This window comes from Callorhinus ursinus, unplaced genomic scaffold (genome assembly GCF_003265705.2).
Source record: "Callorhinus ursinus isolate GAN/ISIS: 27379988/994484 unplaced genomic scaffold, GSC_fseal_2.0 scaffold22, whole genome shotgun sequence".
Classification (NCBI taxonomy): domain Eukaryota; kingdom Metazoa; phylum Chordata; class Mammalia; order Carnivora; family Otariidae; genus Callorhinus; species Callorhinus ursinus.
In genome coordinates, this window is record NW_027397084.1 from 4,721,888 (window position 1) to 4,738,223 (window position 16,336).

A 16,336-nucleotide genomic window follows, 5' to 3' on the forward strand; every position below is an offset into this window, starting at 1 on the left:
GGGTCCTGCTTCCAGCGGACATTCCTACGGGCATGCGCGTCATTCCACAGCTGTCAAGGGGGTTGAACGGTCCCTAAGATCCTTCCCAGCTCTAGGGATTCTCGAGTCTGTCCCCCTTAGGTAATGAACAGCTAGAAAAATTTACCAACTTGAAAAGCTAGTACCTCCATTAGATTTTCTAGAGGTAATAGGTTCTTGTAAGAAACTGAAGTTAATGGGATCCGAGTTTCACCTGAAGAGGTGAGAGCATTTTGAAAAGCAGGTTTAAATTTCAATGTCAGGTGGTAAAGGGAGAAGAAATTGCAAAACGTACAGTGAATAAGACAAATCTTATCAATTAATAGATTGTACAAAATGGTTGATGGGTGATGTTCAGCAAAAATGGTGGGGTTGGGGGAGGGGAGGTACTGCATTCTTCTGACCTTAAAAAAGTTCTCACTTACAATTAGTAAGATTAGCTAGCCTAAATTTTATTTCTATATGCTAATTTGTGTTCAGGGCATACAAAGCTTGACCATGCAGATGTGCAGAAAACAACAAAAAAGCTCTCAAGGTGTGACGAGTGACTAGATGTCCCACCGAAACTTTAAAATTTTCCTTTCCTTCAGGTAAACTCTCCTGCTGATATTTTACAGGAAACTAAGTACGTGTAAATAAAAGAAACCATGCAGTAATCCAACATTCAGATCAGAATTTTAATGATTTCATCAATGGTACAGCATTTGCTTTCCTCTTACCACTGAGGCAATTCTAAAATGAATTTAATGCAACAATTTTTAAATGTACAGACAGTCTTTAAACAGTAATGCGTTTAAATCGACCAATTTCATCTTTCGGTCATCATCCTGGCATCTCAATAATGCTGGTAAAATTCACAGCTATGCAGCAAGCCAAGAGGAGTGGCCACTGAGGTTCTAAAATGTCTCATTCAGAGACTTCTTGAGTTTGTCATCTACCATCTAACTTTTCAGCTTTTTAATGTCAGTACACATCCAGGAATTCCATTCTATTTGATTAAAAGGCTTTGTAATGAAATGAGAATCAAGGGCCAAACTTCTTTATTGGTATCATTTAAAAAAGAACGCATTCACTTTATTCTAAATAGTACTTAAATTCAACTATATTTTTGAAGGTGAAACTACTTTTGTTCTTTATATCTGCTTTACCTTTTCCTTCTAGAATACCTATACCATTTTACCTAATCATGAGCCAGTTGGTGCATTAATATACACAAAATCACAATATCATCTATGGGCCATCTGTCTATATAATTTTTTGTTCAAAGAAAGCTGTTCTTCCCAGGGTTTTCTCTTTCCTCTAAGAAACGACAGGTAAAGCCTAGGTCCCCCCAACCTGACTACTTCAGAGATCCAAAGCACAGCTTTGGTGGTTGAAACGAGAGGAGCTGGGTGACCAGACAGATGTCTGTGAACCTGACTTCATCTTTGATCCCTCCGAGCACCCGGTGAGCGGGTGTCCCACTATTTCATGAACTGAGGCTATGATCTCAGCTCCTCTTGTTTCAATACCTGTCCCCGCTAAGAGCTATTTCACGATTTCTGCCATGAGGCACCCTTCAGCACTGCTCTAGGGGCAGTGGGAACATCTCAGACAAGGTCCCACCTAATTTTCCTTCCCTAGTTCCGCACAGCCCTTCTAGCGGATCAAGTGGCCTACATTTTACCTAACATAGCTTGTGCTCTCTTGGGACTGGATCTGCAAATGCTCAAGTCTTAAAGATGCTCGTGCTCTCTTACTACATGCTACCAAAAAGAAAACGTATTTTATATGATTTTTAATGTGATTAATAGTGATTTAGTTTTCAAAGAAGCAGATAACTACAGAACAAGAAGAAAAGCTTATTGCTGGGATGGTCTCCAATGGCTTCTGTTCACAGCAGACTACATAGGAAGGACACGGACTACACAGGAAGGACACGGATATCATGGTGTCTTCATTATTATAGAATCAGAGCAAAATGACTCCTCAGAAAACAGCAATCATGAATTTCATGACAGATATGGTATGTTTAGAATGAATCCGTCAGTACTTGAACCTTTTTTTTTTTTTTAAGAAAAATAAAATGAAAACCCATGACTTGTAGAAAGAAGTACGAGAAGGAATGCCCACAGATGCATCCTCCTGTTGGGAATGCATCTCTCCGAAATTCGATGTACAAAGGTTGTCGCATTTAATTTCCAACAGTTTTGACTTTCTTTTTGCACTCCGGGTTTAAGGAGACAGATTTTGACATTCTTCAGGAATTATTTGAAATTTCATTCAGTTTTAACAACAAATAACAAGTATTCTGTGATGTGGGCAGAAAAAAATTTGTCTTTTTCAATCAAATTGTAAGACATAATCATCAGTAAAGTGCATTTCATATAAAAGTACCCATTAGGAGAGTAATTGAAAGTGCAATACATAAGGTACTTTAAATAGTGCAAAGGTGCTAAATATATCATACGTGCCATGTCCAAATAAAGCAGGATTTTATCTACCCCTAAGCCAGAGAGAATAACAGATTCATACTTCCCCACTTTAATCCTTTCTGGTGTGTGTGTGTGCGCGCCTGTCTATGTATATAACCGCCTAATGATCTGGGCAAATGCCTGAAACTGGTTTCCTAGAATCTGAAACCTTTAAACACTGAAATAAATACACCATCCCCACTTCAAAGTAGCATTAGGCTTGTAACAATGGTTGAGCTATTTCAGCCTGCATGTCTGGTAAGGCAGGTATCTGACTGTGAAGTAAATGTTTAATGAAAATTACAAAAAATACAATCACCAAAATGCTGCCGAGAGACACCCCTAGAAAATAAGCATAGGACTCCTCACGCTCATCTTCTCCGGGCTTGATGCTACCATGGAGGAGCGTAGGACTTGGTGTGTGAGGACGTGCTCCCGGGCTTGTTGAACTGAGCAGATCCTGGACATTCCTGAATGATCCGTTGTGTGGCATGCCTGTGACGTTGAGGAGGTGGCAGAGCAGAGGGTACAGATCTGTGGAGTTCATGGCTTCTTTCGTGAAATTCTTTCTGAAGGCAGGACCATGGGCTAAAAATATTGGATGCATGTCTGCTAATGCATTATCATAACCATGGTTGCCTACTGGAAAGATAACATGAATGAATACGTTAGCCCACTGGAGGGAATTAAAATGAAAATAACTGTTGTACTGTCCAATTCTGAACTTAAATGCAAAGTTTAACTCATTGATCTTTTAAAAAAAAATAATCTTTTAGGAACAATCTCTGCTGTTGTCAACATCATCATTCACTGCAGAAAATGGAAAGTCAAAGTGATGACAAATCTTTCTCACAGGTGGAAGCGACCTGAAACAGCAGAGGAGGGGTAAACAGCAAAGCTGAGCCAAGTCAGAGGAAAATGAAAGTGATTTTTTTCTTTATTTTTTTTTGGTGGCAGATAAACTAATATTCACTACTTGTTAGGTATCTATCTTGTTCCAATTATGTTTTAAAGAGGAAGGGATAAAGGTGCTCTTAGTCATAAAGACAGTAAATTCATCATTACCAACAAAAGGGGAAACACAATTAATAAAGAAAACAAAAGACACCACAAAAATCAAACCCCTAGTGACAGCTATAATCCACGATGGATAAATAAAGGTCAGGACTTTTGGGTAAAATCTTGATACTGGTGGTTCAGATCAAAATACAATTTAGCACTGTGTGCTTGTGCAGCTACAAATAAAGTAAAAGCTTTAGAAGTCTTCTGATTTATCAAGAGATATAAAATTGAAGCATGAAAACATTTTATTTTATTATTATTATTATTTTTTAAGTAGGCTCCATGCCCAGCATGGAGCCCAATACGGGGCTTGAACTCACGACCCTGCGATCAAGACCCGAGCTGAGATCAAGAGTTGGACGCTTAACTTACTTGAGCCACCTGGACGCCCTACAGGGAACATATTTTGAGAACCACTGCTTTCGGACATTAGGACTTCATTCTCTTGTGGAACTCGGGTTGAGAAGGAATATACTGGCCAACACTTAATTATTTGTTCAAGAAATAATCATGTTGAACATAATATAACATAAACGGGAGCGTTATTAAGGCTTTCTATCAAAAACAGGTGTGACCCATCTATTGTGTAATTGTAGTTCACCACACCAAAATTTCAAGAGAGCCCCTCAGATTTACATTAAGTGTAAAAGTACAAATCTCCTCAGAGATAGCAGCCCTTTTTTGAGCAACCCCTCTACCATAAGAGCTATCTGCACAATACATGAGAATCTGAACATATAAAAGCAGGAATTATTCTCATGGCCAAAGAAATTTTTTTGAAAGAAATTATTTTGAAGATTTTATTTATTTGAGAGAGAGAGAAAGAGAAAGTGAGAGAGAGAGAGAGAGCACAAGCGGGGGGAGGGGCAAAGGGAGAGGGAGAAGCAGGCTCCCCGCAGAGCAAGGAGCCCGACGCAGGACTCGATTCCAGGACCCTGGGACCATGATCTGAGCGGAAGGCAGATGCTTCACCGACTGAGCCACCCAGGTGCCCCCAAAAGATTATTTTTTAAAGGCTTTCTTAAAACAGCTTCCCTGGTGTGAGTAAATATCGGCTTACAGATCACTCTCTGTGTGTAAAACCTGTGTTAAGAGCCAGAAACCAGGCGCCCGTATCTGCCACTGTGACTCCCACGTGTACCACGAATGCCATGATCAGGCAACCGCTTTTCTTTTTGTCAATAAATATGACAGGAACCCAATTCTACCTCCGAGGACATTTCTGTACATCTCCTAGATATATCACAGACCAAGGCTGAAGAAAGCATCCCTGTGTAGTTTCGATACAATGTGGTTCCTTCGGGCGCCTGGGTGGCTCAGTTGGTTAGGCGACTGCCTTCGGCTCAGGTCATGATCCTGGAGTCCCGGGATCGAGTCCCACATCGGGCTCCCTGCTCAGCAGGGAGTCTGCTTCTCCCTCTGACCCTCTTCCCTCTCGTGCTCTCTATCTCTCATTCTCTCTCTCTCTCTCTCAAATAAATAAATCTTAAAAAAAAAAAAAAAAAAAAAAACAATGTGGTTCCTTCACTATCCCAGTAACAGAGGAGAAACAAGTCCCCGGGGAGCTGATCAGTTGTTGCGTTAACATCTACGTCCACCAACAAAGGCACAGGCGTGCAAGGTAGTCCACCAGACGGCAGTTCATATGGGGAAAGTGCTAAGAGCTGAGAAGCACCCACAGGATGATGGCAAGGGATTAGGAACAGCCCCTTGGCCCCCTGATGGCTGGAGGGACAGAAGGGAGGAGGTGGGGTTACCAGAGCCCAAAGGCCAGGACTGCCCAGTAGGAGCTGAGGCTGTCGAGAGAGGAGCTGTCCCGAGGGACCTGGGATCACAGAGGAAATGAAGTCACCATTGAGTGACATCACCTAAGACAGAGAATGTGCAGGGCAAATACCCTGGCTTCTTCCCAACTCCTGCCTCCCAAACTCCTGCGGGTGTCTTCTACAATTTTGGCCACATCTAACCAGAAACCACTTGGCAAAGGAGCCTGGGAAATTTAGTCTGTAGAGGTCGGTCCCCGGCAATACAAAGCGGGGAGTTAAAGAGCAAACAGGCACGTGACGGGCCCATTAAAGATGAGTAAAATCCTGTGGATGGCTTTTCCATTTGACTACCTTGTTAGAAGCTATATAAGAGAAAAATTACACGTTAAGGATGGCAGAAATCCCCTTCTTTTGCGTGTTTGAATTTCAAATGGGATGTCCAATATATCTAAGATTAATCCGGTGGAAATTATCTCCAAAATTATATCACTAGGTATTAGAAAAATACATTTTGATATATGATCCTCCATGCCATACGCACTTCTTTTTTGCAGTATTTCCAAGGGTTAAAAGAAAGTGGCGTGTATCTGGAAGAGCCAGAAGGGCAGAGGAAACTAGAAAGCTAAGAACTGCAAATAAAAATAGGGATTACATTATTATGAAATTAGAACATAAAACGGATGCAGAAAATCATTCAATTTATAAATTTCCAATTAGGTTTTTCTCAGGAACATGATGGCTGTAATTAGCCATTGAGGTCACTCTGCATATCTTTGGTCTGATGACTTCCAGAGAAATGAATGTTTAGGAGTTTACCTCTTTTTAAAGTCCCAAGGATCTGTGATTTGCTATTATTGTAAGACACCAGTTAAGTTATTTGATTAGTAAATACACTGCTGTATTATTACCCACAGCCTCCACTCCAACAGACAACGAGTATAATGGGGAGAAACGGTGCAACATACTCACACAGAAAGTTATCTGACTTATTCTGTAGAATATACCACCCTCCGTCAGCCACGGCTATGATGGGTTGAATTCGAGGGTTGTTCTTGTAACGCCACCTTTCCGGAATCTCTTCTCTTTTGTAAACAGTAAGATTAGGATGGGCATGAGCTAGGGCTTCATAGACTTCATCCAATTTACCTCAAAGAGGAAGGATACGGAGAGGCACTCAGAACCAGGCACTCACTGTTACAATCAAAGAAACCACCCAGGCAGCAGAGGCCAATGAATGTGTCTTCCTGAGGTAAACCACCAGCGGGCAGAACGTAGGGAAATGCAGCCAGACACCTGAAGACTCTTACCCCCTTGAAGAAAGAATCTTGAGGGGGAAACAGAAATGATTCGTCTTCTGCTGGACGTAAATTCATTCTACAGAACTGAGAGGACATTATGTAGAACTAGAAATCTCTAATGTAAAGACTTCACACACACACACACCCAAATGGCGGCACTAAGTAAAATGTTTACTCAGATGAAAACGAAGAGCTAAGTTCTGATAATTAGGAGCACAGAGAGACAATGTCTGACTGGAGGGTGAGGCAGCACTTGAGAAAGGGCAGACTGGAACACAGCTTCTGAAATGGAAAAGTTCTTTAACACCCCGGAGGTGTGGCAGAGGTACTCCCTGTAACTTCAAATGCAGTGTCTTTAATCCTTTTCTCGTTTTTCAAATCCATCTGTTGGGGCTTCCTCCCTGCCTCGCAACACCCCAACACAGGACACATTCCAATTTTATAAGGAAAATTGAAGAGTTAATGTGATTTCCTCAAAGAACAAAAGACTTGTTATTTGTTAAATTTGTTAAAATTTTAAAAGTTTGTGTTCAGGTGCACGTGTATTTTAACATTCGCTGTTTCATTTGATCCTCTTTGATTCCCTTGTGAGGGATATAAGGCAATCTGTTCTCTCATTTGATATCTAGATTAACTCTAGATGGTGATAAAATAGAAGTCAGAAGTCTGAGTCTTGCTCTGCACTTCCTTTGTGATCTGGGGAGGTTAAACTTGAGCTAGTTCACCTGTCTTTAAAACAGAAGTAACACTTAGGTGACAACAATTATGAGGCTTTGAGAAAAGGTTTGTAAGAAGTTCAACGTATTGTTATGACTTCGATTTATAAGCAGGGAAAAGAAATCTTCAGCTTGATCCATGCTTTCTCCTTCCTCTACTGCACTGCTTCCCTAATAAGCAAGTCCTACAAAAGGATCCGCAGTAGGCTAAATTTAGGGCTTCCATAAAATCACTGTAATTGCATGCAAATTCTGTATGTCTCTTTCCATCTCAATTTTTCTGAGAAAGGAGGCTATAGCTTTCATCACCTTTGGTGGTTCCAAGATGGTTAAATCCATCTGCCATAAATACAGAGAGAACATCAATTTCAAAATTCTTGGGAAAAGTGAAAAATTACATGCTGGGAAAAAAGATTTTCTTTTCAGAGTCTAAGGATTAAACCCTAGAATATTACCATGACACAGGCAAGTATATTTTGAAGATACAGAAACAAAACTTCCCCATTCAGTTGCCCTGGGCACATCCAGCCCCAGCCCCAGATCACCACTCAGTCAGACTTACCTTCTTTTGGCAAGATGGCCGCTACTGGAGATTGGTCAATCAGGATATAGTGGTCTTTATCCAGATACTGATCAAGTTCTATTATCCTTTCCTCAGAACACTGGGTCATTCCGTGATCACTTGTGATGATTAGGTTCAGAATGTTCCACAACTTGGCCTTTTTCAGCATTTGTATGAGATATCCCAACTTGTTGTCAATATCCGAAATGACAGGCCCCATGAGCGGACTCTCAGGTCCCAAGTGGTGGCCCATATCATCAGGGTCTTCCCAATAAAGGAGACCGAGATTTATGGGCTCTTTTGATGTAAACCATTCAATAATTTTGGCAACTCTATCTTCAAATGACACAGACTCATTGTAAGGCATGTAGTGAGTAGCAAAGCTATTATGTATTTTTACATCAGCTCCAGGCCACATGGCTGCACCACTAGAACGTCCTGCCCTCTGATTTGTGATCCATATTGGCGTCGCCTCTTCCCAAAACTCAGAATCATAAATCGTCATGTTATCCAAGGAGAAAGATTTATTCAGAATGGGATCAAACATGTCATTTGCAACAATCCCATGATTCTCCGCAAAGAGGCCAGTTACCAAAGTATAATGGTTAGGGTAGGTCTTTGTGATAAAAATATTAGTAACCTGCTTCACATGAACACCATACTTCATAACATAATGAAAATGGGGTGTTGGCACTCTATATAAGTAATCCCAACGGAATCCATCAAATGAAACCAGTAGAACCTTTTGCTGGTCTGGTTGGAGAGAAAATGTAACTGAGAGTATTAGTACAGCAAGTATGAAGGACACCCAGAGGAGTTTTGAAGTCATTTTCAAAGTATTTGATCAGTTCAGTGTAAGACAATCTGTATAAAAAAACATATAGAAGTTAATGGCAATATCTTTTTTTTCGGTATACCCTACCCAAAACTGACAGTGATGGTACTTAGTAATCCCAGTCATATAATAAACCACAGCCTGGAAGAATTATGTTGCTCCATCTTAAACAAGAGACCTGGGGCTTCCTACAGAATAAAGCTAAGAAATTTAGTTGCATTTTAGAAACTGTTACTTTCCAAGAATTTATCAAAACATTTCTCCAAGTAATTATTTAAGTAAACTCACCAAATATCATTTTAAAATATGATATAATTTACTTTTGAGAAAAACAAAAACTTTTCAGAAACTTTTGCAGGGGACCCAGACTTCTGACTTCTGGCCAGTAAAGTTTATATAGTCAAATTAATATCTATGAATGTATTTATCATTATGGTTAGACCAAATACAGGAACCTAGAAACAAGGAAATACCATTAGCAAATACAATAATAGTGTTTAAAAAAATATATACATTTCTATTTATCAAAGCCAAAGCCTTATGTTTGGTTCATCATGGTTAGGGATATTATTCAAGAAAAGAGAAAACAGATGAACTTGGTTTTTTGAAGTGACATAAAATTTGTGATACTCAAATATACTTGTGAAATGTAAACTGCATTCATTTATTTCATAATTAAAGCACAGCCTTCTTTAAACAAAAAGTTTCTGTATGAACAGAAACATAATTCTGAAATTTGGTGTTGACTTTCTGAAAGCTAAAATTCGTCAATATTTAATCTTAGTGATATGTGTGGAAAAGGCACTTGCCAGGATTAAAGGCTCCCTTTGGATCAAGGTTGTTGGTTGGTTCGTTTTTTTTTTTTAAATCTGCATATACATCTAAAAAGCTTTCATTCTATTCAAGAAAGCTAACAAAAGGCAATATGGATAAACAACACATATGTAAATTTTGTGAGCTCTCACTGGGCTTGCAAATCAAGCAAGTATTTTTGGTTCTCTCCTTTTCTTGTCCATTCTTGCACGAAGGTATTTGTAAGCCCACCGAAACTTGGATCTATCCACACTTCTGTGCCAAGAAGTCTCTTGAATTCAGCTTTTGACACCTTGCTAATTTGAATATGCTGAAGATATTTTAAACCTCAAAAACAGATCCTGTCTTGCCTTGCTTGCTATATTATAGGTATAGGTAAATAAAAACTGCTTGGTGTGCTTGCTTTGCTTTCAGATACAGTAATTTTTAACTATGATTTCACCATACCTAGAACATTACTTAAACTGAAATTGCGTTAGGTATTGGTCTCCAGACAATGGTTCAAAAATTAAATTTAAAAACTATTTTCAAATGGCAATAATGTTTCCAATTCTGGAAGGAATCAAAATCAGTTCCAATAAGGAACTCCAACTATATTTACTAACATCTGGCTGAGGATGCTGTCTCCTCTCCCTTTTCCCTTCTCCTTCACCTTCCTAACACAAGGAAGGAAAGCTGTTATGAAACAAATATAATTTAAGGCTAAAAAAAAAAATCAACTACATGAAACACCTGATTTTCCTCTAAGTAAATTAAACTGGTAAGAACAGATACTACCGTGATCTTAGCCAAAAGGCCGAGAATCGCTCCCCTAAGTAAATTAATTCAGCAACTGTGGTAAGCAGGAAAGAACCGATTTCCTGGACAAAAGAAAATAAACAAAGGCTAAGTGTTGTCTACAGCTTAGGAATGTTTGGTAAGAAGAATCAATATCATCACATCGATGACATAAAGTAATAGAGAGAGAGATGGGGGTGGGGATGAAAGAAATAGCAGATTTCGTTCTTTTCCACGCACAAACTGCTGCACAGTGCAGTGGAATTCCTAGTTCTGGGTCCAGATTTCACCGGGCTGCTTTCCAGTTTCTCCTCCCCTCCAATACTTCCCCCACAGGCAGCCTTGGAAATTGAGGGAAGGGGGGCCAAGAAGCGCGGAGAAAGGGCAAGTGAAGGAGGAGTCGGTGTGTTTAGAGGGACTAGACGTCGAGAGAACGATGTAGTGCCCCACCTTTCCCCTTGGGATTCCAACCTAATCACTGGGCAGGGTCGGGGCGTTGAATACGTTCACAATTCGCAGACCTCCCGCCCACCAAGGCCCGCAGGTGCCCCCACGTGGGCTGTGTGCGTGTGCAGAGGAAAGGGGGGGGTGGTGGTCTGAGAGGACAACAGGAGCCGTGTGGGTCCCCGGGAGGGAAGCAGCCCACTCCCCTGAACTCTTACCCTCGCATCGATCCGGACGGTCCGCATGAGCTTGGGACAAGAGGACGGAGGGTCAGGAGCGGGGGGTCCGTCACGCAGACCCGGGGGCAATAGCGGGGAGGTAGCGGAAGCGAGGACCGCCCCTTGAACTTGCAGCGGCTCATTTGCACGCAAGCTCGGCGCGGAGCACCTGACCAGCACCGCCTCCCGGCCGCAGGTCCCGCCTCTTGCCTCCTATTGGCTGGGGTGGGACGGTGCCCTCCGCCGGACCTGCCCAACCAAAGCCGGGCCCTAGGGAGTCGCTGCACCGCCTGCCAATCAGCGGGCCCCGGGGGCGGGCGCTGCCTGCGTCTGGAGGGTGGAGGGGGCACAGCCTGCGGGAGCAGAGGGTCGCCGCGAGGCCCCAGGGGTCGCGGAGGTCAACATGGCCGCTGCTGCGTCCTCGCTGAGGTCCCCTGTCTGCCCTGTCGCACATCCTCCTGCGGTGTGGCCTTTTCTTGCCGGGCAGTTGTGTTGTCGTCGGTGATGTAGAACGAGTATAAAAGCCCTACCCCAGTGGTTTATCAACACTTACTGTTGTGGTTGAAAGTACTTTTATTTTCTTATCTGATCTCTCAAGGTTTTTTTGTTACTCCGTTTTTTTCTTATCAAAAAATTGGTGACTCCGTACCCTGGACTTTGCTCTGAGGAACACTCGAACGCCCCAGAAAGTCGATGGGACAATGACATTTTAACTCTTCATTAGCTGGTGTGACCTGCTTTATCTCAGAAAAATCTGATTTAGAAGGGTTTAATTCGGTCAGTTCTACAGCCCCAATGTTGCAGGTTTTTGCAACATAAGCACCAGGTTTTTGCAGTGTAAGGCCTCAGTGGTACCTGAAACTGCTCGAAATCAACCAAGCCAGATTCAGGAGTAGGTTAATTTGCTCAGGGGTAGAGGCTGACCAGCTACTCTGATGGTTTCATCTAGACTGGAGACTGCTTCTAGCTTTGTTTCCAAATACGCAGACTACAAACATCAGGTCTCATTTCCTCTCTCAGGAAGTCTTCTGGTATGGTAGGGCCCCTGTTTGTGTGTGGGCAAGGGCATGGTTTGTCATAAGTTGTAACAATGACCTTGAGCTCCCTGGAAGGATTTCTTCATCTACAGGGTCCCCAGGCCTAATTCTGACCACCCTGCAATGGAAAATAATATGTGCCTGGCTGTCACAATCTTAAACATCTAGTCAGCCCATAAAATAGAGCAAAGCCAGCAGCTTCGGCTCCTCTCTGGAGCTCCTGCCCCCCAGCTACCTGTCTAATGTACTGGAACTGTAAAATGAATAGACATTCTTGCTGATATTTAAACAAGGCAAACATTTTGGTCATGGCTTTTTTCTCTTTCCCTCAACTTCTCGTGGAAGGACAGCCCCTACCCCAATCGCTCCCTTCTGATTGCATCGAACATCCCAAAGGGCATCTGGGCACTCTTCCATGACCTTTTATTTGTAGTAACCTGAGTTTATGGTTCTCCACAGGTGGGGTGGGGATTAGAGAGGCTGGTTTCTGTGTTTTGCCAGAGCCAGCGACAGTGAAGTTGTACAGGTTGTTCCAAGTTCCTTAAGCCCTGTCCTTTGAAGTTGCCCAAGCTTGGAACGGGGTGGTCCAATATTATAAGTCCTTGTCTCCCCTACCCCCTCACTGCCCCAACCAATAGGCCAACCCTGTGTTTTCTCAGACACTCAAAGAACACTGCATGCTGACTAACGAGCAGGGGGAGTGAAGACCAGACTTTTATCTGGGTCACTGAACAATTTTGGACTCTGTTCATGTGATGACACTTGGCCTTACTCTGCAAACTTTTTATGGAATGCATGATTGTGTTCACCAGCTACCCCAGTGATGTAGGCATGGTACAGCTGTTCCCCACAGCACATGATACGGAAAATGACTCAGGAGGAGCTCAGCAAAGGCCAGAGACTCTTCCCAGATCTCCATATAACAACATGTGGTGTTCGACTGATAGCTTGTTGTATATCTCATGTCAGTAATGGGAGGAAAAAATCAGGCTTTCATAGTATAAAGAGGAATGATTGTGAAAAAAAATGGAATTCCTGCTTACATCTGTACCAGGTCTCCTGCCCTGTTGCCTGAACTTCTGTCCTGTTGTAACAACTACTGAGGACATCATGGTGGCATAAACCGCAACCTGCTACTGACTGTTATTGATGGACTACTCCTTTATTTTATGTTATTGAGTTAAGATAATCATCATCAAGCTAGGAATATGTTTCTGAGTAATGGAGTACAAGAAGAATCAACTTCTTTCATGAGTTTTGGAGTGGGAAGGGGGTCCCTCTGCCTACCTAAGGAAGTCTGATAGGGGTTTGAGGGCTGGATTATTTTCTTCCTGAGGAGCTGGAAGAGGCTTGTGTGAAAGCTGAAATGTGAAGTGTACTTTATGAAAAAAATAGCCAAGACTGGCTCTGCCACAGAAGTTTTGTTTTCAAAACTAGTCTCTGTCCTGTGGCAGGGGAAATGAACAAATTATTTTACAATGCCTGTAAGGTTGCAATACGTTATACCACAAAAACTACCAAACTAAAACAAAGTCTACCTCATGATCCTTTATAGAACAGTCTGCAAAATGTGGGTCTCACATATTCAATAGCCATAGGTTAGGAACCGTTGGGACTCTGGTTCTGGACTGACCTTGATTCTTGATAAAAAGTAGGTCTTCACTAATTTGGACTTACTAACAGAAGTTCAGCCTGATGAATAAAAAGTTGAATTATAGATTATCCAAGACTTAGTCCAAGTAGTTTATAGTGGTTAGTAATTTAGGCTGCTAATGATATATTTGTACCTCTTAAAACTATTTTTTCACACAATTATTATATTTTTATCCTCAGAAAGCTTTATGTAAGCCAAATATAACCTTCTAAAGTTCTTCGTATTCTTGTATTTCGTAAATTGTGTTTACAGTGTATCATTTTCGTAGGGCTACTGTAACAAACTATGACAAACTAGGTGGCTGACAACAACAGGAATTCATTTTCTCACAGTTTTGGAGACTAGAAGTCTGACATCAAGAAGTTGGCAGGGCCACACTCCCTCCAGAGGCTCTAAGAATCTTTCCTTGTCTCTTCCAGCTTCTGGTGGTTTCTGATGTTCCTCGGCTTGTTGCAGCTAGCTCCATCCGTTGCCTCCATGGCCACGTGGTGGTCTCCTCTGTGGGTCTCTGTGTCTTCAGATGGCCTCATATAATGACACCAGCCATTGGAATTAAGGCCCACTTTAATCCAGGAGGACCTCATCTAAACAAATCTAATTGCATCTGCAAAGATCCTATTTCCCAATAAGGTCACATTCTGAGGTTCCAGGTGAATGCAAATTTGAGGGAGACATATTCAACCCAGTATATGTAGCTAGCAGAATGTTTTATTTTTTTTCAGAATGTTTAATTTTATAGCTCAGCCTGGATCAAAAGTTCATGAATAATTATGAAAATGGCTCAGATCAAGGAAACTGACAACATCTAGTGCTGAGGAGGATGCCAAGGAACTGCAACTATCATATGTTGCTGGCGGGAATGATATGGCCCCTTTACAAAATGGTTTGGAAGTGTTTTACAAAGTTAAATATTCATGTATCATGTAAGCCAGGAATTCCACTCATGGGTATTTAGACAAGAGAAATGAAGAAGATGACCTCTCAAAACTTATAAGCAAATTTTAGTAGCAGCTTTATTCATAACCATTAAAAACTAGAAACAACCCAAATGTCCCTGAACTGTGAACAGATAAACAAATTGTGGTCTATCCATAAGTGGAACACTGTTCATCGATAAGAAGGAATGAAGTAGTGATACATACAATCACATGGATGAGTCTCAAAAGCATTTTGTTAAGTGAAAGAAGTCAAATACACATTGGCTATTTCCTGTTTGATTGCATTTATATGACCTTCTAGAAAAGACAAAATGATAAGGACAGAAATCAGATTGGTGGTAGAGGGAGGGCATTGGCTACAAAGGGGCACAAGGGAACTTTCTGATGTGAGGGAATTTTGATTGTGATGGTGTCTATCTGATCGTCTAAGTTTGTCAAAATTCAGAGAACGATACACCTGAAAATATTTCATTCTACCATATGTAAATTATACCTCAAGAAATAATAGTAGCAAAAAATAAGTCCTAATCTGTGATCACCCACCCAAAGGTTCACGAATCAGGCCTAGTGGTGTTTGTTTCTTCTTGGTCATTTTTTGGTGTGTCACAAAGCCTATTAGCACAGTCTGCAGGAGAGCAGAACTTGCAAGTGTAGGAATCCCCTGGGGCCCAGCTCTGCTGGTTTTCATGTTCTTTCACCTTATGGAGTGACGTCTGGGAATTACTCAGCAAAGAAAGAATTATTATTTTCTAGGCTGGGACTGAATGTCATCCGTTGCATAACTCCATCAGTCATGGATGTACTCATGCAGGCAGAGGGACACTTGTCTTTTGGTCTCTGGTTGGAGGCCTATTTTGAAAGACACATTCTCAGTACAAAACTGCACATGTGTTCGTGGCACGTGGGGTGAACGCACTTAGTCACAGCCACGCCCTCCGGTCTTCATGAAGAAGACAGCCAGAGGAAGCCTCAGAGCACTTAGCGTAACCTCACCATTTACTTGGAAAAGTACAGGCTTCTCATGGGTGTTATAATTCTGCCAATTTACTGTGAGTGTAGGAGGACCTAAAATATATTGTCCTCCTCCCAGATCAAAAAGACATTTCTTTCCACTCTAGGTATTATTACATTTAAAATGTACACGTAGACATCCTTTGCAACTAATATGTTGCTTGAGGGTACACTGGGGCCTTTGATAAATATTACACTTTTTTTTTTAAGATTTTATTTATTTATTTGAGAGAGAGAGAATGAGAGACAGAGAGCACGAGAGGGAAGAGGGTCAGAGGGAGAAGCAGACTCCCTGCTGAGCAGGGAGCCCGATGTGGGACTCGATCCCGGGACTCCAGGATCATGACCTAGGCCGAAGGCAGTCGCTTAACCAACTGAGCCACCTAAGCGCCCAAGTATTACACTTTTTAAAAAAAGATTTTATTTATTTGAGAGAGAGAGAGAGAGCGAGAGAGCACACAGCAGGGGGAGGGGCTGAGGGAGAGGGAGAAGCAGACTTGCCCCTGAGCAGGGAGCCCGATGCCATGCGGGGCCCCATCCCCAGACTCTGGGATCATGACCTGAGCCAAAGGCAGATCCTTAATTGACTGAGCCACCCAGGCGCCCCAAGTATTACACTTTACTAAGAGGCAAAGCAGGTAGCGATTGCTTCATAGCTCTATGGTTTTTCTTGGAGTGCAGGGTGGGGAAAATCAGGGGAGGCTTCTCCCTGCCCCTTTCCTGCGTGGCTCCAA

The 16,336-nt window shown here is 42.0% G+C and overlaps 1 protein-coding gene and 1 pseudogene across 1 annotated transcript; both read right to left on the reverse strand.

Moving 5' to 3' along the window:
* Window positions 1-681: 681 nt before the first annotated feature.
* ENPP5 (ectonucleotide pyrophosphatase/phosphodiesterase family member 5) lies at window positions 682-11,130 on the reverse strand. The gene is made up of 4 exons (XM_025890543.2): window positions 10,963-11,130; window positions 7,876-8,739; window positions 6,269-6,445; window positions 682-3,113 (listed from the first exon to the last, which is right to left on the reverse strand). The coding sequence occupies exons 2-4, from the start codon at window positions 8,702-8,704 to the stop codon at window positions 2,686-2,688; spliced, it is 1,434 nt and encodes a 477-aa protein (XP_025746328.1). The 5' UTR covers window positions 8,705-8,739; window positions 10,963-11,130; the 3' UTR covers window positions 682-2,685.
* LOC112838091 (U2 spliceosomal RNA) lies at window positions 10,160-10,331 on the reverse strand (annotated as a pseudogene).
* Window positions 11,131-16,336: the final 5,206 nt, after the last annotated feature.